Genomic DNA, 21,699 nt, shown 5'->3' on the forward strand with positions numbered 1-21,699 from the left:
GACAAGAGTCCTTTGTCCCACCCTGGTCATTCCACAGATATATAAACCCTTTTTCCTAGTTCCAACAGACCTCACTACCTCTAAGGATGCTTGCCATAGATGCAGGCGAAACATCAGGAGAGAATGCCTCTAGAACATGGCCATATAGCCCGAAAAAACCTACAACAACCCAACAATATATTAATTGTTTAAAATACATTCAGTTGTTGATTGTTGTAGGTTTATTTTTGCAGTTGGTGGAGAACACTATTCCCTTGTTTGGTGTAATTTTCTTTGTTGGCCTGATTATTGGCTTGTCTCTTTTGAATAAAAATTCATTTAAAAATAAAATGCATTCAATGAAATGCACATTAATTAAAACACAATTCTATAAGATACACATATTAAAATAGAATGTAAATTTAAAACCCCAAGACCCACATTTCAGGGTTTGCATATGCAAACATGGCTGGGGCATCTAAGCATTGGATTTCGATTCCAAAGCACCCAAAGGAGTGGATTGCAACCCATGGAAAGCTCATTCTGAAAGAATGCTGTTTGTTACAAAATTAGTGTTGTGTATAAACCATGCACTGCTTCCCTTTTAAGAAACTACTATTCATTCCCTGTCTTCCTTTCCTCGTTTTCTGCAGGATCAACATTAAGAATGTCCAGCTGCCGCATCTTTCTGTGAAACTGATCCCGAAGACGGGCGTCCAGCTTTCTCTTAGCTGCCAATTGCATATCAGAGCAAGCCTGTGAGTGAATTATAGATTTCACTTTGGAGTTGTCAAAAGGTTTTAGCCTTGTGCTGTCGTTCCTGGGGACTATAAAACTTTTAGTGAAAGAGACATAGACGTGACATCTTTCCCCCAGGGGATTGCTTCTTGCCTTCCTTTAGAGAACTGGAACTCCCAAGGACCAAAACACTGTAGATAACTCAAAATAGGTTTTATTGTTCACAAAGAGTTATCCCTTTAAGGCAATAAGCTGGAAGTTTCAAAGGGGTGAAGGAAAATATACATTACAGTCTCTGATTGTCTTGGGTCTAAGGAGATTTCACAGCTGAGAAGCTTTTCCTGTTGCCTCTTTTCTCAATGACTGTGAAGGTTGGAACAAACACAACCCCCAGTCCAATGGCCTATGTTGAAGGCACAGAGTCTTCCTTTTGATGGCAAAGGACCGGTTTGAAGGTGCTTGGGTCTCCTCAACGTTGTCCAGGGTGGTCTGGACATGAAGCATGCGTCCCAAGGGTAAAAACCTTAGAATTGGTGCTGAGAGGTAACTTAATCAAGGGCTTTAGAGCCAAGTCTCTCTCTCACGTCCATCTGATAGAAAGTTTGATGGTGGAATGAAAAAGGAAACACTGTCCTGCTCTCTAGGAAGATGTGGGGGTCAAGCAATTGAGCTGAGGAAGCAATATAACTGGTGCAAACAACATTGATTGACAGCTATAAATAACCAATCAATCCAACTATACGTTTACAAAGTAAGCAAGTATGGGTATGTTATACAGTTTAAACCTTTGCACTTTAAAGTTCTAAACACAGGTGGTGCCACTCGCGCCTTCACAAGCCTTCTCTGCCCAGATTTTTTTCTGGCATAGAAAGGTATCTCTGGGTACATCTGATCTGTGGAATGAATACAGTTTGCCTAACATGCTGTAATGCTATGGCATCCTGGGAGCTGTAGTTTTACAAAGACTTCGGCCTTCTTTGCCAAACCATATGGATGCCTCACTAAACTACAGCTCCCCATCGAAGTCAACTGTGAATCGCACATATGCGCAGGTGCAGGAAATATCATATGTGCGAATTCACAGGTGACCGCTTGGGGAACTACGGTTACAGGTAAGCAACCTAGATATCCCTGGATTCCATAGCTGGTGAAGTGGGGTGAAAATTATAGAACAATATAAAAGAACAGAATAGAAAAGAATGCAGTTTGATGGCACTTTAACTTAGTGCCATGGAGTAATGGGAGTTGTGCTGGTACGGCTGTACCAGGAGCTTCAGCTTCATTTTCTTTCTATTGAGTGTTTGCATATATTCCAAGGTTCCATGCATTTGCAACAAGGTGGCTTCCCTTGGTTTGCAATCATAGGGCTAGCCACCTGTCTATCATTGTTAAGTTTTGGTTCCGCCCCTTTCCCCAGGGCCATGGGAAGAGAGGGAGCCATTTTTAGTTCAGTCTTATATAGTGGAAAGCTAAGCTACAGGAAGTGGATTAGCTCCATCCGTAGAAAAGCTTCATTTCCTACAGCATCCGGGGCAGAAATTCTGGGGGGAAACAATCCCAAAGCTCTGGCTGGGAGCTTACAGCCTCTCAGCTTTACAGCATTTGAGGGAAACAGTCCTAAAGTTTCAGAAGAAAGCAGTTTTACAGACCCAAAGAACTCCAGCTGGAGAATCTACATAGCCTTGACTGGTAGGTTTACTCAGGACCCAAGATGCAGATTGGAACCGGTAGTGGAACCCACATCAGCAAAGCTTAGACAGTACATTGCCTGGGAGGGGTTAAAAAAGGGTTTTCCTTGTTAAAGAAAGAAATAGTTCTCCAAGCAAGGTGCCTGTCCATTTTGGGGCAAGTTAAGAAACATTTGTTTAATCTGTTGAAGATTCAAGAAGTGTTTGTTGTTTTATTGAAGACCTAAGCAACTTTGTAAAGAACTTTGTAAAACATTTCAAGCCCTTTAAAGACTGTGTATGGGAAAATCCTTGAAGGCCTCTCACCCGTGGCACCCCGGCTCCCCGCTGGGCACAAAGAGCACGTCCTGTTTAAAAAATCAATTATTACAGGCCCAGCGTGTGGCAGCACAGGAGTTGTCATTTGGCAAGGCCCTGTCTGGCAAAGGTGGCTAAAGATCTTGTAAAACTACAATTCCCAGGAACCCAAAGCATAGAGTTGTTATTGAAAATGGACCCCAGAAACAAGGAATGAATGAACTTTGGGGCTCCGGCCCCAAGTTTGCATAATCACCACACATTTCCCAATATTTGCACCATCACTATAAGCAGAACGGTCTCAGCCATCTCTCCTCAGTCACAAAGGTTCAAAGCCCAGCAGGCACCGAAAGCCCATTCACACACCTCCTCATCCCTTTGTCATATCCCATTATCCCTGAGTTCTAGGACCCATCAGGGTGTTTGGGAATCCCATTATCCCAAACTTGGGGACTGTGTCCTGAGGGATAACCCTTCCAAGACCCCATTGTTTCCCAGCCATGTCCTCATTCCATTCTCAGACCCTCCCAGGAAAAGGGACATGACAGAGCTTCAAATTCAACCAATGATAGGTTGTTGTGAGTTTTTCGGACTGTATTTCCAATGTTCCAGCAGCATTCTCTCCTAACATTTCACCTGTATCTGCGGCTGGCATCTTCAGAGGCTCTGTTCGCAGTGAGGCAAGTGTGTGTGTGTGTATGTGTGTACACACACACACACACACCTACCTGTGGAATAATGTCCAGGGTGGGAGAAAGAACCCTTGTCTGTTTAAAGCAAGTGTGAATGTTGCAGTTACCAAGCTTGAATAGCACTGAGTAGCTGTGTTAACACCTCCTAAATAGAGGATGCCTCCAGACAACAAAGGCCAGGCTACCTCTATCTAGCACTGATTGACTTTGCAGCTTCGTGGCTACTCAAATGCTAATTCAAGCTTACTAATGACAACACTCACACTTGCTTGAAACAGACAAGGGTTCTTTCTCCCACCCTGAACATTATTCCATAGGTATATATACATTCTGTGGTATAATGTAAAATCATGCATACTTCACATTTGATCAGACCACACACTGTCTTGCCTGAGAAAGAAAATATGCCACACTGATCTCATTTTTGGCGGGAGGGGATCAATATGCAAAACAAGTTATAGGATAGATTGGTAAAAAAAAGGTGAATATAATAAATAGTAGAATAGGAATTATAACAGGATCATTACAGCATTAGCTTAAAAATATAGTAATCAAATATAGGAACTGAGTTCAGGTCATGGTTAGAAGCCATCTATTAGGAATCGTCAATCAAAAGCGCGGTGAAACATTAAAAATTGTCTTTCTTTGTCCATGTGGAAAATCATCCTCCAGCTGCTCATGAAGCAAGAACACACTCCAAACTGTTTTTCTCTGCTTTTCTGCAAGCACCTGCACAACTCAAGCATGACAAATGTAACTGTAACCAAAACTCCCAGGCTCAGCTAGCTCCCTGAGCATAACCCAACCAATCAGCTTCGTGCATCTTATTTTACAGTTGACACACACACGCTATCTGATTTCTTACATACCCCAACACATTCCACTTGCATCACCTCCAACAGAACCTCTGAAGATGCCATTAGCCACAGATGCAGGCAAAACATTACTGAAACATGGCCATACATTCCTGAAAAACTCACAACAGCCCAGTGATTCCAGCCATGAAAGGCTTCGACAATTCAATCAAGGATAGTTTGCTGAAATTCTCGCCAGGCCAATTGGCTAGTCAGCAACCGAGATTCACAGACTTTTAAACTTCCCGCCAATTGATAGACGGGCAAGAAGAAACTCTGGAATCCCAATGAAAAGTTTGCCCATGCCTGGTGTAGATGTGCCTCTATTCCTTTTTTTTTTTAGCAAAATGTAACAAATCATCTGACGTTGTTGACTTCCTTTGCGCAGCTTGATCACTTCCTTGGAACTGAAGGTGGGCTCCTCCATCATGTTGGACATCCGGGTTGGGCGCACTCCCAGCGGCATCCCCTTCCTGAGCATTACTGCTTGCAAGTCCATTCTCGGAGATGTGCAAATCATTCTTGGTGGAAACAAGTAAGTCTCAGTTCTTTGTGTGTGCTTCTGTTGTATGTGTGGGACTTAGCTTACATAATTGATTGGTTTTCGACTTCCTAGATCTCTCCAAATATGATTTTGTGTTGGACCTACTGTTACATAGAGTAGATGCCATCAAACTACAAAGTCTCTCCTAGGATTTTGAGAAAGTTGCTTGTCAACAGATGTTTCCTCTGCTCCTTGTGAAAAAGGAACTTTTCCAATGTGGAGTTTGCCTGATAGAAAAGTACAACAAACCTTCCTGGTTCATTGGCTCATGGATGGACAAACTCTGTTAGATAGATAATGCACTGTTACACAAGAATGCATTGACTCTAACCTTATTGTGCTAAACTGGTGGAAAATACAGTTCTAATGGACATGTGGTCACACACCTACTGAAGGGTTAAGTGAGTGGTGATGTGGAACTTGAGGGACATACTGAAGTGGTTGAGTCATGACCATGTGACAGTCATGATGACAAGTGAGCAGTGGTTGATGACGAGTGAGCAGCGGGTATAAAAGAAGGTAGCAAGAGTCAGAGGCGACCCTAGGTAATTTTCAACTGTAAGCAAACCGTATTTTGGTGCCTTCCCCGCAACCAATCACTGGTATATATTTTCTGTTCGTCATGGGAGTTCTGTGTGCCATATTTGGTTCAATTCCATCGTTGGTGGAGTTCAGAATGCTCTTTGATTGTAGGTGAACTATACATCCCAGTAACTACAACTCACATATATCAAGGTCTATTTTCCCCTCAAGATTGCCCCTGGGTGAAATCAACTATACTGCAATTGCTTACTTTGCATAATAGGTTGAGCCACCCTTGGCAAGAGTGTTGTCTCTCTCTTGCCATGATTCTCTCACTTCTCACCATACATTTGCTGCTGGTATCTGTTATCTGCATTGTGAATATATCCCTGCATATGCCATTGACTGATAGAAGATCAGGAGATCCTGATGCGTGTTTATAGCTGTACATAAAGAAACGTGTCAAAATTAAAAGCCTCCACTGTGAATTTGGATAAAAACTGAGTCAAAGAGTTTTTTCAAATGGTGAGAAGCACAAGGTCAGATTGTGCAGTAAAACTCTGCTGACAACTGATAAGGACTCTGCTATGTATGGGTTTATTTTTTTAGCTTACTTACTTACTTAGGCGATCCCTTGTACGAGTATGATGGTCCTCCAAGTTCGGTGTCCTGGGGGTGGGTTCGTAGGTGGCTGTGGAGCCCTATTCTTGACCTGCATCTTCTCCCACAATGAGGGCACTGGTTTCCAGGTGGGAGGCGGTCTCGGTCGGGGTCGGCTTGACGCGCCTTCCTCTTGGCACGTTTCTCTCTTTCACCCTCCATTCGTGCCTCTTCAAGCACTGCTGGTCACAGCTGACCTCCAACTGGAGTGCTCAAGGGCCAGGGCTTCCCAGTTCTCAGTGTCTATGCCAGAGTTTTTAAGGTTGGCTTTGAACCCATCTTTAAATCTCTTTTCCTATCCTCCAACATTCCATTTTCCGTTCTTGAGTTCGGAGTAGAGCAACTGCTTTGGGAGATGGTAGTCGGGCATCCGGACAACATGGCCAGTCCAGTGGAGTTGATGGCGGAGGACCATTGCTTCGATGCTGGTGGTCTTTGCTTCTTCCAGCATGCTGATGTTTTTCCGCCTGTCTTCCCAAGAGATTTGCAGGATTTTCCGGAGACAGCACTGATGGAATCGTTCCAAGAGTTGCATGTGACTTCTGTAGACAGTCCACGTTTCGCAGGCATAGAGCAGGGTTGGGAGGGTATAGTTTCTAGCTTAACTATAAACCACTCACCTGTCTTGCCTTTGACAAACTCTAGTGCAGAAAACAAAAGCTCTCATAAGTTTCATATACAGTTGATCTTATCATAAGGTTGTTGTTAGGGTCGAAGGGTTAGCAGCTTAGTTCATAAAAATTAACTGGGGAAAAAGATGTTATTTCTTTTGCTCTCATTGACATTTCCTCTTTGTGTGGTTCCTTTTCTTAGCTTGCTTGGCTTTCTGAAACCTATTCAAGACCACATCCGTGCTGCTTTGGTGGACCAGGTACAGAGTCCAGAAAAAAGTTTTATTCATATTATAAATTCTGTTGAATGATGTTTCTGTCTTCTATACTTGGGAAAAGTCTTTGACAAATGTCTCTACCCCCCCCCCCCCAAAAAAAAAAAGGATTTATAGAGAGGACATTTTGAAATCAAATCCATGTCTGAAAAAGTCCAAACTTTAAATGTCCAGAGACGACTGTGTAGTAAATGGTCCAGAGAGGAGATTGCTAAAATACTCTCCATAATACTCAATGTTTGACCCTTTGACCCAAGCGTGAATTGCCCACTCACTGGTTCTGCACAGACCAATTTGAGGAAACCCTGGTGTGCCAAAGGAAAGGCAGAATGAAGATGCTTTGAGAGTAAAGTGATGAGTGCTTCGTGCTGCCCACTGCCTTTCCACTAACTCCTACTCTTGTGTTGTGTCCATGCAGATGTGTCTGTCTGTCTCCAATGTGGTTTTGGGACTCAATACCAAGATGGGCGCCTTGGTTGGTAAGTTACTACGCTCGATAGTACAAGTGGTTCAGTTGGAGCCATTTTCTTGCTACATATACATAAAAGTATGCATGTTTGTCTGTGTGTTTCTATGTTTGTTCCACAAAGGCACCTTCATGGCTTGGTGGGTCTGGACCAAACCTGGTACCCTTCATGGTGCAACTTAAAAGACTGTTGGGGTTTCAATTAGGCAGTCTGGGGATTATGTTGTTGTTCATTCGTTCAGTCGTCTCGGACTCTTCGTGACCTCATGGACCAGCCCACGCCAGAGCTCCCTGTCGGCCGTCACCACCCCCAGCTCCTTCAAGGTCAGTCCAGTCACTTCAAGGATGCCATCCATCCACCTTGCCCTTGGTCGGCCCCTCTTCCTTTTGCCTTCCACTTTCCCCAGCATCATTCCCTTCTCTAGGCTTTGCTGTCTCCTCATGATGTGGCCAAAGGACTTCAACTTTGCCTCTAGTCTCCTTCCCTCCAATGAGCAGCCGGGCTTTCTTTCCTGGAGGATGGACTGGTTGGATCTTCTCGCAGTCCAAGGCACTCTCAGCACTTTCCTCCAACATCACAGCTCAAAAGCATCAATCTTCCTCCGCTCAGCCTTCCCTAAGGTCCAGCTCTCACATCCGTAGGTGACTACAGGGAAGACCATGGCTGTGACTAGGCAATGGATCTTTGTTGCCAGTCTGATGTCTCTACTCTTTACTATTTTATCGAGACTGGACATTGCTCTCCTCCTAAGAAGGAAGCGTCTTCTGATTTCCTGACCACAGTCTGCATCTGCAGTAATCTTTGCACCTAGAAATACAAAGTCTGTCACGGCCTCCACGGTTTCTCCCTCTATTTCCCAGTTGTCAATCATTCTTGTTGCAACCCAGCTTTTACGCTTTCCTCTTTCACCTTGATGAGAAGGCTCCTCAGCTCCTCCTCGCTTTCGGCCATCAGAGTGGTGTCATCTGCATATCTGAGGTTGTTAATGTTTCTTCCAGCAATTTTCACCCCAGCTGAGGATTATAGGAGATGTGATTCAGCCAGCTGTGGGAAATGATGGGAATTGCTGCTGGCGCGATCTGGGGCCGATGGGAAAAGCTCATATGTCGCTTGATGGATCTGGACTAAATTTCATATATACATGATCCAACATCAAATACTGGTGGGAGTTTCAATTAGGCATCCAACCACTTATGAGGAAACCCATGCCTTCAGTCAAGGGTTGCAATAATGTGGCTCTCCAGGGGTGGCCAGACTCCAACTCACAGCTGGTAAGGGTTCATGATAGGTAAAGTCTAGCAAGAACAACGGCTGATGGGAGTTGCAACTTGAACTGATCTTAGGGACCAATGGAGATAAACTCTACAAGCTAGCTGGCATTGCCCCCCCTCCCCCGATGTGTGACGGGAAGTTGCTGCTAAATGTGAGAGAAATAAGGTTGAACCCTGTGAAAGCCACTCACTGCATGGCTACCAGCCTTCTCCCCATAGACTCAAATCAAGGAAAAGCATTATGAGAACTACCACTCCTCTTGGCAACAGCAAGGGTATCCCTCTGGGCAGCTAAACCAACTGGATGCCTCCCCCCACTAGGGTCTTCCTCCAGGGGCAAACCAAGAATGGGCAACTTGGAAGTCCCTGAACAGAAGTGGAATGGGTAGATCAAAAGACAACCTGGCAAAATGGCACGACCTAAAAGAATCCCTGTGGAGCAGAACAGACAATTCCGTATCTGTATGTTTGTCCACAATGCCCTGCCTCGTGTACAGAGGAAGACTTGTTGGAGGCTATAGACAATGCCATTGCTGTTGCCTGTTTTTGGTCAAAAGATATTTAGCTGCCTGCACGCCTTCTATCAGTTTTATATTAATTTATGCAATGCTTTTGATACGAAATAAAAAAATACATGGAGAATGATGGGAGTTGAAGTCCAGCCACATCCACAGAACCATCTGATTCCCATCCATGACCAAAGATGCTGTTTTCCTCCTTACCAGTTCAGATGGCTCACCCTTCTTGCCAGGCTGCATCTCCCAATATCATTATCTCTTCACTAGATAGGCTGTGGATGATAGGAGTTGCTGTATTGTTGGAATCATTGGGTTGTTGTTGGTTTTTTTGGGCTGTATGGCCATATTCTAGAAGCATTCTCTCCTGACGTTTTGCCTGCATCTGTGGCTGGCATCCTCAGAAGTTGTAAGGTCTGTTGGAAACTAAAGTTGGGTTTATATAGCTGTGGAATAATGTCCAGGGTGGGAGAAAGAACTCTTGTCTGTTGGAAATAGGTGTGAATGTTTCAATTGGCCACCTTGATTAACATCTGATGGCCTGACAGTTTTTAAGTGTGGCATGTTACTTCCTGGGGGAATCCTTTGTTGAGAGGTGATTAGCTGTCCCTGATTGTTTCTTGTCTGGTTCCCTTGTGTTTGAGTGTTCTTTATTTACTGTTATGATTTTAGAGTTTTTAAATACTGGTAGTGAGATTTTGTTTATTTTCATGGTTTCTTCCTTTCTGTTGAAATTGTTCACCTGCTTCTTGTGGATTTCCATGGCTTCTCTGTGCATCCTGACATGGTAGTTTTTAGACTGGTCCTGCTACAGATGCAGGCGAAACGCCAGGAGAGAATGCTTCTAGAACATGGCTATATAGCCTGAAAACCCTACAACAAACCATAGGAGTTGCTGTCAAACAAGAAGGCTGAGACACCTGACACGTGAGGAGAAGAGCTGTGCCTTCAGTCATGGGTGGGAATCACGTGGTTCTGATGATGTGGATGGATGCCTCTTCCAGTGGCCCAATCCCAACCTTTTTGCCCGCTTGGTTTTGCTTGCAAGGAATCTGGCAGAGAAAACGTTTTTGCCCAGAGGTTTGTAGAACCGTGTTAGTGTCAGATCTGTTTCAGTTCCTTTAAAGGAAAGTTGTAGGAATGTTGTTTGCTCAATGTTGGAGGCTGCCCTTTCGTGACCCTTCTTGATGAGAAAGTCAAATACACTCTAGGGACTGCAATGAGGAAGAAATTCAATATTGACACACAGGTCTTAAGTCAACATATGATTATTATAGCAGCCACTTTCTTCAATAAGGGCTAGGTGTTGGGTGGAGATACCAATGCCCAGGTGGAAGGGCATTCAGGAGAAGCCTCTATTCTGCTTTGGTTAGACCACTTTACCTGGAATATTGTGTCCAATTCTGGGCACCACAATTCAAGAGAGAGATTGACTCTAAGCTGGAATGTGTCCAGAGGAGAGTGACTAAAATGATCAAGGGTCTGGAGAACAAGCCCTATGAGGAGTGGCTTAGGGAACTGGGCAAGTTTAGCCTGAAGAAGAGAAGGCTGAGAGGAGACATGATAGCCATGTATAAAGATGTGAGAGGAAGCCACAGGGAGGAGGGAGCAAGCTTGTTTTCTGCTTCCCTGGAGATTAGGACAAGGAACAATGACTTCAATCTACAAGAAAGGAGATTCCATCTGAACATGAGGAAGAACTTCCTGACTATGAGAGCCGTTCATCAGTGGAACTCTCTGCCCCAGAGCGTGGTGGAGGCTCCTTCTTTGGAAGCTTTCAAACAGAGGCTGGATGGCCATCTGTCAGGGGTGCTTTGAATGCAATATTCCTGCTTCTTGGCAGAATGGGATTGGACTGGATGGCCCAGGAGGTCTCTTCCAACTCTAGGATTCTATGATTCTAAGCCCAAGTATGGTCTGTCTATCCTTTCCTTCCTACTTCATTAGGGAAAGAGAGAATCAAAGAGTTGGAAAACACCACAAAGGTCATCCAATCCAACTAAATTGGGCCACAACGGAATACATAATAGATGGCCATCCAGACTTAGAAACCTACAAAGAAGGAGAGTCCACCAGACTCCCAAGTAGTCTACATTCTACTAGAGAATGGTTATCCTATTGAGTCCTTCTGCCTTACAGGAAGACACAATCCAAGTCCTCTTGACAGATGGCCATCCAGCCTCTGTTTTGAAACCTCCAGGGAAGGAGACTCCAATATGTTCCCAGGCGGCATATTCCACTATTGAAGAACTCTTACCATCAGGAAGTTCTTGGAATTTCGTATTTGAATCAATTGCTCCATGGTGTCCTAGTCTCCAGGCATGGGCAAACAGAGGTAGGCTGGTAGGAATTATGGGAGTCGAAGTCCAAAACACCCAGAGGACCAACGTTTGCCCATGCCTGCTCCAGAGCATCAGAAAGCAAGTTTGCCCACTTCTCAGTATGAGCTTGCATTGGAAAACCTAGCTTCTCCAGAGCAAATCATACACCTTTCATACAATTCCATGGAATCCATACCTCAAATTTCATGACATTTGAGCCCATGGCTCCATTGAGTCCTAGTCTCCAGGACAGCAGAAAACAAACCTGATCCCTCTACTTTATAACATCATTTCACATATTGATACATGGCTGTCATGTCTCCCTACAAGCTAAATAGATCCAACTCTTTAATATGCTCCTCATAGGGATTCATGTTCTCCAGACCTTTGTTCATTTTAGTCCTCTTCCTCTGGACATCCACTATTCTCTTTCCTTTCTTTAAAATGGCAAAACTGAATTTGCGGGTTCTTAGGCATAACCACATTTTGCCCGATTTCCAGGCGTGAATTCCATCAACCCCATGTCGAGGTTCCAGTACTCCATGCTGGACCCACCTGAGATCACCAGCGATTACATCGATCTGGACTTAAACGTAAGCGCACCTCTCTGTTGTGACTCCGATAGTTCATTTCTGACACATAAAATGGTGTGACAATTACTCTTCTGACCTCTCCACAGGCAGCTATTGCGTTGATGGGGAGGCCCTTTGACATCTCCGTCCCCGAGATCCCTTTCTCTCTGCCACCCCCTCGGAAGGATGATGTTGACTCCATGGTGAACATGGGCATCTCGGAGCCCTTTATCAGCAAAATGTTTGCCACCTTGATGAAATCCGGAGTCCTCAATTTCAACATGCGAAACCCTTCGGTCAGTAGAATGATGGGGCTCTAAAGCAGGCAGGGGCCAACTTTGGCTCTCCAGGTGTTTTGGACTTCAGCTCCCACAATTCCTAACAGCCATATGTCCCACCTGGGTAGGATAAGGTCATTATCACACCCTGCCTTTACGGTGTATTATGTTGCTTCAGAACTGCTTCAGCTGAAAATTGACTGTGTGTTTCACACCTTTGCCACATTTATACTGTGGTTTGTAGTTTTTTCATTTACAGTTTTGTTTATTTACACCAATATTATTATCAATATCATTTTCCCTCTCTTGTGCTTCATAATTGGTTTGCTTATTCCTATATACACAAACCAATTGTGTGTGTGTGTGTATATATATTATATATATATCTGACAATATCTGGGTTAGGTCTTTTGTAATGATAAATCTTAGAAGTAATCATAAGGGCTGGGCAGTTTCATTCGTTAATTTTGTAATTCGTTATTAATTCGTATTTAAATTAGCTTACGATCCGATATTGAGCCATGCAGGAGCAATTAAAAATCGAAACAAATTTTTCAATTTATTTCGTAATTGTTTCGTAATTGTTTCGAAATTATTTCCGTATGTCTGGTGCAAGTTTTATGGTTGTAGTTTGTTTTATCAGTGATAAAAAATAAATTATCACACCAACAGTCAACAACAGAGGGAGAGGAAAGCTTCAGAAGTTCCCCCTGTCCCATTTGGAGGGTTTTTTTTGCATATTGCGCAATCGCGTCCGCCATTAACGAATCGATTCGTTATTGTTTCATAATTGTTTCGTAATTTACGAAATTTCGTATATTTCGAACTTTTTTAAAGAAAAAAATCGGAATTCTTTTAAAAAACGAAACGCAAAAACCCCCTAAAAAGAATCGAGTTTAGAAACAAATTTTTCCGTGGTTACCTAGCACTAGTAATCATTATTTTTGGTTTTATGAATGGTCACATTAGAAAATGCATAAGGACGTGGGTAAACAACAGTTCCCATCATCATCTGTCATTGCCCTCAAACTGTGCCAATAGTTGAAGTTGGTCATGTTGGGTCTGTGTGCCAGGCTTCATCTAGATCCATCATCGGTGGGGTTCACAGTGCTTTCTGGATGTGGGTGAACTACAACTCCCAACATCCTGGGTCAATCCCACCCAAACCCTGGCAGTAGTTAAAGTTGGTCATGGGAGGTATGTGTGCCAACTTTGGTCAAGATCCATCATTGATGGGAGTCACAGGGTTCTCTGGATGTGGGTGAACTACAACTCCCAACATCCCGTGTCAATCCCACCCAAACCTTGGTAGTAGTTGAAGTTGGTCATGTTGGGTCTGTGTGCCAGGCTTCATCTAGATCCATCATTGGTGGGGTTCACAGTGCTCTCTGGATGTGGCCGAACTACAACTCCCAACATCCTGGGTCAATCCCACCCAAACCCTGGTAGTAGTTGAAGTTGGTCATGTTGGGTCTGTGTGCCAGGCTTCATCTAGATCCCATTCAGCTGCGCCACAGTCCCGGTTGGTTAGAGTAACAAGCCCCATGCCACTGAAGAAGGGAATCTACTCCAGGTATTAACTTGACAATTGGAAAGAGCTATCCAAGGTCCTGAAGCTATTTGAAAAATATAACTGCCTGGTGTCAATGAACCCAAATTGGGTTTTGCTTGTGGGTATTGTTCACTAATGAAAGAGCCACATGCAATTAAAGCACAAACGGAATGGCAAAAGGGGATTGCATGCTAATTGTGGATGCAGATCTCCAGGATTTGTGGCAGCAAGCCTCTGTACAGTATGTTGTTGTTGTTCATTCGTTCAGTCGTCTCCGACTCTTCGTGACCTCATGGACCAGTCCACGCCAGAGCTCCCTGTTGGCCGTCACCACCCCCAGCTCCTTCAAGATCAGTCCAGTCACTTCAAGGATGCCATCCATCCATCTTGCCCTTGGTCGGCCCCTCTTCCTTTTTCCTTCCACTTTCCCCAGCATCATTGTCTTCTCTAGGCTTTCCTGTCTCCTCCAGTGAGCAGCCGGGCTTTCTTTCCTGGAGGATGGACTGGTTGGATCTTCTCGCAGTCCAAGGCACTCTCAGCACTTTCCTCCAACACCACAGCTCAAAAGCATCTCTCTTCCTTCGCTCAGCCTTCCCTAAGGTCCAGCTCTCACATCCGTAGGTGACTACAGGGAAGACCATGGCTTTGACTAGGCAATGGATCTTTGTTGCCAGTCTGATGTCTCTACTCTTTACTATTTTATCGAGACTGGACATTGCTCTCCTCCCAAGAAGGAAGCGTCTCCTGATTTCCTGGCCACAGTCTGCATCTGCAGTCATCTTTGCGCCTAGAAATACAAAGTCTGTCACGGCCTCCACGGTTTCTCCCTCTATTTTCCAGTTGTCAATCATTCTTGTTGCCATAATCTTGGTTTTTTTTATGTTTAGCTGCAACCCGGCTTTTGCGCTTTCTTCTTTCACCTTGATTAGAAGGCTCCTCAGCTCCTCCTCGCTTTCGGCCATCAGATTGGTGTCATCTGCATATCTGAGGTTGTTAATGTTTCTTCCAGCAATTTTCACCCCAGCCTTGCATTCCTCAAGCCCCGCACATCCTCGCATGATGTGTTCTGCATAAACGTTAAAAAGGTTGGGTGAGAGTATGCAGCCTTTCCGTACGCCTTTCCCAATCTTGAACCAGTCTCTGTACAGTATATTGGTTGTTTGTTTGTTTTTCTCATGTCAGAAGCAACTTGAGAAACTGCAAGTTGCTTCTGGTGTGAGAGAATTGGCCGCCTGCAAGGATGTTGCCCAGGGGTCGCCCAGAAGTTTGATGTTTTACCATCATTGTGGGAGGCTTCTCTAATGTTCCCACATGGGGAGCTGGAGCTGACAGAGGGAGTTCTACCCGCTCTCCTTGTCAGTCAGCAGTCTTGCCGGCACAAGGGTTGAACCCATTGTGCTACTGTGGGCTATTGTTTTGATGGCAGACAGGGAATGGAAAGTGCTTTTGCTCTCATGCCCTGGTCATGGGTTTTTGTTTGGCCTCCACCAGAAGTGAGATATTGTATTGGCCCCTTTCTCTGCTCTTAAATTTTAACTCCCTCATTCTTACAGTCTAATGCTGAGACCTCTTTGTTTTTCTGCAGAACCTCAAAGGATACCACCTCACCACCTCCATGTTGGAACCGGCCATCCCTTCGGTAAGTTTTGGAGGAACCCTTCCGCAACTCAGCCGTCATCTTTGAATATTTGGCATTCCTGAAGGAGAACATATTGGCTCTGACTTATCCTTGGAGACATCCCACTGCAGAATTAATTTAATTTGTCCTCACTTTAACTTGCCAGAGGTCAATGTCATGGGACCCTGAGAATTGTCGTTTGGCACTCATTGCCAGAGAAGGCTACAGTTAAAGGGGTGTCAAATTGCATTCGTTCCTTGTTTCCTTCCTCCTGCTCTAGATCAGACAAAAATTTCCAAAGGAAGTTGCTCTTGGACTCAACGTGGTACTCAGCAAATTCCCCCTCGTTAGCTTCCGGGAGGGCGCTGCTCTTTTGCGGGTCAGAATTTCCGTCGAGGTGGTTGTGGACACAGCAAGATCTTCAGCAGTAGCCCAGACTCTCTGCACACTTGGAGTGGTGAGTAAACACCATTGTTGTTGTTGTTGTTGTTGAATTGCTGTGAGGTTTTTTGTCTGTATGACCATGTTCCAGTAGCATTCTCTTCTGATCTTTCACCTTCATCTGTGGCAAGCATCCTCAGAGGTTGTGAGGTCTGTTGGAAACTAGGAAATTTGGGTTTATATACTAGCTTGGGGACCTGGCGGTGCCCGGGTTATTTGAGAAAGGCATTGTGTGCCAAGGTTGGTCTTTATCAGTTATTTATGTGTCTTGCAGTGCTCTCAGAAAGTTAGTGAAGGCACTGCGAGTCCCATCGTCCATGGTTCATCCTCCTCCAAACAGCACCAGGATGTAGAGTGGGTCATGAGGGCTCTGTGTGCCAAGTTTGGTCTTGATCAGTCATTGGATGAGGCTCGCAGCGGTCTCGGGAAGTGAGTGAAGGTACTGCAAGTCCCATCATCCATGGTCCATCCTCCAAACTGCAGCAGGATGTAGAATGGGTCATGGGGGCCCTGTGTGCCAACTTTAGTCTTGATCAGTCATTGGATAAGGGTGGCAGTGGTCTCAGGAAGTGGGCGAAGGTACTGCAAGTCCCATCATCCATGGTCCACCCTACTCCAAACTGCACCAAGATGTAGAGTGGATCATGGGGTCCCTGTGTGCCAACTCTAGTCTTGATTAGTCATTAGATAAGGGTGGCAGTGGTTTCAGGAAGTGGGTGAAAGTACTGCAAGTCCCATAGTCCATGGTTCATCCTCCTCCAAACAGCACCAGGATGTCGAGTGGGTCATGAGGGCTCTGTGTGCCAAGTTTGGTCTTGATCAGTCATTGGATGGGGTTTGCAGTGGTCTCGGGAAGTAAGTGAAGGTACTTCAAGTCCCATCATCCATGGTCCATCCTCCTCCAAACTGCAGCAGGATGTAGAATGGGTCATGGGGGCTCTGTGTGCCAAGTTTGGTCTTGATCAGTCATTGGATGAGGGTCGCAGTGGTTTCAGTAAGTGAGTGAAGGTACTGCAAGTCCCATCATCCATGGTCCACCCTCCTCTAAACTGCACCAAGATGTAAAGTGGGTTATGTGGGCTCTTTGTGCCAAGTTAGGTCTTTGGCGGTCATTGGTGTGGTTCGCAGCGGTCTCGGGAAGTGAGTGAAGGTACTGCAAGTCCCATCATCCATGGTCCACCCTCTCTAAACTGCACCAAGATGTAGAGTGGGTCATGGGGTCCCTGTGTGCCAACTCTAGTCTTGATCAGTCATTGGATAAGGGTGGCAGTGGTCTCAGGAAGTGGGTGAAGGTACTGCAAGTTCCATCATCCATGGTCCACCCTCTCTAAACTGCACCAAGATGTAAAGTGGGTCATGGGGGCTCTTCGTGCCAGGTTAGGTCTTTAGCGGTCATTGATGTGGTTCACAGTAATCTCATTAAGTGAGTAAAGGGACTGCAAGTTCCATCATCCATAGTCCACCCTCCTCGAAATATCACCAGAATGTAGAGTGCATCATGGGGACCCTGTGTGCCAAGTTTGGTCTTTAGCAGTCATTGGATGAGGGTGGCAGTGGCACGCATCCTCACAGGTTTGTTCAGAGGTCTGTTGGAATTCAGCCCAGTGAGGTGTATATTTACCTGTGTGGAATGTCCAGGGTGGGAGAAAGAAGCCTTGTCTGTTAAAGCAAGTGTGAGCATTGCAATTAGCAAGCTTGAATAGCATTGAGTAGCCATGAAGCTGCAAAGTCAATCAGTGAGAGTGTTTGCATAGAGGTAGCCTGGGCTTTGTTGCCTGGAAGCATCCTCCATTTTGGAGGGTGTTGGATTGTTTGCTTTGATAATCTGGATTATATGGTAGTGTAAAAGGGGCCTGAACTGCCCTATAAAATCCAGATTATTTGCTTTAAACTGGATTATTTGACCAGGGCATGAAGGCAAAAGCACTTTCCATTCTTTGTCTGCCAAAACAATAGCCCCGGTAGCACAATGGGTTCAACCCTTGTGCCGGCAAGACTGCTGACTGACAGGGAGAGCGGGTAGAGCTCCCTCTGTCAGCTCCAGCTCCCCATGCGGGGACATAAGGGAAGCCTCCCACAATGATGATAAAACATTAATTCATCTGCGCGTCCCCTGGGCAACGTCCTTGCAGACAGTCAATTCTCTCACACCAGAAGCGACTTGCAGTTTCTCAGGTCGCTCCTGACACGACCAAAAAATCATCATCATCATCATCATCATCATCATCACCACCACCACCACCACCATCATCATCATCATCATCATCATCACACAGTCCTAGATGCTTTGGAAGTGTTCGACTTGTGATTTTGTGATACAAAATCCAGCATATAGATCTCATTTGCTGTGACATACTGTGTTTTTGTGTCAGTAAAATAATAATAATAATAATAATAATAATAATAATAATAATAATAATACGTTATTATTATTATTATTATTATTATTATTATTATTATTATTACCTCTAATATCCTAGGCCCTTAGGAAAAGCCCAATATTCATAGACAAATCCCAGGCACTTGGACCTAATGTGCATGTGTGCTGTGTTGTTATGTACATGTAAACACAACAACAACAATCTATATAAATAAAAATGTAATGTTCGTTTGTGGGATTAACATAACTCAAAAACCACTGGATGAATTGACACCAAATTTGGACACAATACACCTAACAGTCCAACGAGTGTCCATCACCCCTAAACACACACACAATCCCAGCGGAACAGACTTAAATACCCCCCAAAAATACACCATATATGCATATACATATACACTCATATACATAGACACATGCACACATTCATACACAAAGTATATATATATATGCACAAACACACACAAATCTACACATATACACACATGCACACATTCATACACACACAAGTATATATATATATGCACAAACATACACAAATCTACACATATACACACATGCACACATTCATACACACACAAGTATATATATATGCACAAACACACACAAATCTACACATATACACACATGCACACATTCATACACACACAAGTATATATATATATGCACAAACATACACAAATCTACACATATACACACATGCACACATTCATACACACACAAGTATATATATATGCACAAACACACACAAATCTATACATATACACACATGCACACATTCATACACACACAAGTATATATATATGCACAAACACACACAAATCTACACATATACACACATACATATAGATACATGCACACACATATACATATACACATGCACACATACATATATACATATACACATGCACATACATGGGTGGTGTTTAAGCCACACATACACACAAATATGCATATAGACAATCACACCTATACACACATACATATAGATACACACACACACACACATATATATACACATGCACATATACATATATACATATACACATGCACACATACATATATACATATACACATGCACATACGTGGGTGGTGTTTAAGCCACACATACACACAAATATGCATATAGACAATCACACATATACACACATACATATAGATACTCACACACACACACACACACACACACACACATATATATATATATACACATGCACACATATATATATACATATACACATGCACATGTACATATATATATATACACATGCACACATACATATATACATATACACATGCACACACATGGGTGGTGTTTAAGCCACACATACACACAAATATGCATATAGACAATCACACATCTACCCAGTATGCATGTACACATATAAACACACAAATATTTACACCCACATATATATTTACGCAAACGTACATATATACACAAATATACACACACACACATAAACACATATATACACACACAAAACACAAATACACAGCAGCGCGTGGCAGGGGATGGCTAGTAGTAATAATAATATCTTATTTGCAGGACCTGACCCTAGGACTCAAGCTGAAGGTATCGCGAACAAACATTGGCTTCTCAGTTGGCTTGCAAGGGTGAGTTCATGCAGGATGCTTGGGGGATAATGGGAGATGCAGCCCAAACCAGTAATGTTTCTATGTCCATCCAGTTTCTCTTCTGTCTGAATGCAATATTCCTGCTTCTTGCCAGAATGGGGTTGGACTGGATGGCCCACGAGGTCTCTTCCAACTTGATGCCTCTATGATTATCTCTGATTCTACATCTTTTCCCTGTGTTAGTTCTGCTTGAAGCTGGTTGCTTTCCCCTTGCCATTGAAAGGGGCCTTGGCAAAATTTGGAAAAGTTACTTTTTTTGAACTGCAGCTTTCAATTGGCATATTAGTTCGAGGATTAGGAGAGAAGAACTGCTTGGTGCATCATCACAAAACCACTAAGAAGGGCATAGGATCCATGTATTTACATTAATCTCGTGAATTTGAACAAATTTTATGAAAACTTCAACGAAAACAACAATTTATGGTGTGAAAAATGTACTGTTTCCTATGCAAAATCTTCATTATTTGGCCAAAAGTACTGCATTTCCCTTATTTACTATATTTATATTTTTTATTATTATCCTGCTTTTTCTCTCCTAAAAGTGGCTAACCATGTCAAAAAATAAATTAAAAACATGCAATTTAAAAACCAAAAATACATAAACATTGAAGTAGAATTAAACATAGACATATGTAAAATAAATAGTGAAAGCCGTTGAATTTTCCAAAATATATTAAAATATATAAATAATAATCAGCACCCTCTGTCTCAATCTTTTAAAAGTCATCTGTAACTTCCTTCAAATTATTTTATTTGGCAAAAAAGTACCAAAGTATGAGAAAATAATTAAACAAATGTGCAAAAATCTCACTGAGAAGGGAGAAAACCCCAGAAACCACCCGTTCTTGCATGAAAAAAGATAAAGAAATAAGCACTGAATTGCATCCCTAACATTAAGAGGACTTTTGTCCAACTGTTGCCATACTAACAAGCCTTTACCCGCTTTCTTTTGCAGAGGGGTTGGTCTGCAGGTCGATTCTTCTAGCGTGAAAATCGCAAAGGTAAATAAATATCTATTGTTTCCTCCTTTTCTGAAATGCGTGATTTCATAGCAGAACACACACACATATATTTATGTGGCGCCCCCGTTGGCACAGCGGGTTAAACCGCTGAGCTGCTGAACTTGCTGACTGAAAGGTTGGTGGTTCAAATCCGGGGAGTGGAGTGAGCTTCCACTGTTAGCCCCAGCTTCTGCCAACCTAGCAGTTCGAAAACATGCAAATGTGAGTAGATCAATAGGTACTGCTCCGGCGGAAAGGTAACGGCGCTCCATGCAATCATGCTTGCCACATGAACTTGGAGGTGTCTATGGGCAAAGCCGGCTCTTCGCTTTAGAAATGAAAATGAGCACCACCCCCCAGAGTTGGATGCGACTAGACTTAATGTCAAGGAGAAACCTTTACACACACATATATCTGCAACAAGAGGCTTCTGCACTATCAACAGGAAAAAGCTCTCCGAAGAAGCTCTCCGAAGCTCTAGGTGCTCTTACTACCTATTACAGGGAAAACCTGCTGATCCCTAACCCATTTAAAACATAGACATGTGCTTTTCATCTCAAGAACAGACAAGCATCCCGAGCTCTGAGGATTACCTGGGAAGGAATCCCACGGGAGCATTGCAGCACAACCAAATACCTGGGAGTCACTCTGGACCGTTCTCTGACCTACAAGAAGCACTGCCTGAACATCAAACAAAAAGTGGGCGCTAGAAACAACATCATACGAAAGCTGACTGGCACAACCTGGGATCACAACCAGACACAGTGAAGACATCGGCCCTTGTG

At 43.7% G+C, this 21,699-nt stretch overlaps 1 protein-coding gene across 1 annotated transcript in view; it reads left to right on the forward strand.

The window, feature by feature from the left end:
- LOC132772742 (BPI fold-containing family B member 2-like) overlaps positions 1 to 21,699 on the forward strand; it is a 36,663-nt gene that overhangs the window by 10,606 nt on the left and 4,358 nt on the right. The window contains exons 4-13 of the mRNA XM_067467122.1: positions 633 to 737; positions 4,637 to 4,783; positions 6,788 to 6,845; positions 7,279 to 7,339; positions 11,936 to 12,027; positions 12,114 to 12,302; positions 15,422 to 15,475; positions 15,735 to 15,911; positions 19,825 to 19,892; positions 20,869 to 20,914. Coding sequence (XP_067323223.1) covers positions 633 to 737; positions 4,637 to 4,783; positions 6,788 to 6,845; positions 7,279 to 7,339; positions 11,936 to 12,027; positions 12,114 to 12,302; positions 15,422 to 15,475; positions 15,735 to 15,911; positions 19,825 to 19,892; positions 20,869 to 20,914 — 997 coding nt within the window. The remainder of the gene's footprint in view (positions 1 to 632; positions 738 to 4,636; positions 4,784 to 6,787; positions 6,846 to 7,278; positions 7,340 to 11,935; positions 12,028 to 12,113; positions 12,303 to 15,421; positions 15,476 to 15,734; positions 15,912 to 19,824; positions 19,893 to 20,868; positions 20,915 to 21,699) is intronic.

The sequence above is a fragment of the Anolis sagrei genome, chromosome 4 (assembly GCF_037176765.1).
Source record: "Anolis sagrei isolate rAnoSag1 chromosome 4, rAnoSag1.mat, whole genome shotgun sequence".
NCBI lineage: Eukaryota > Metazoa > Chordata > Lepidosauria > Squamata > Dactyloidae > Anolis > Anolis sagrei.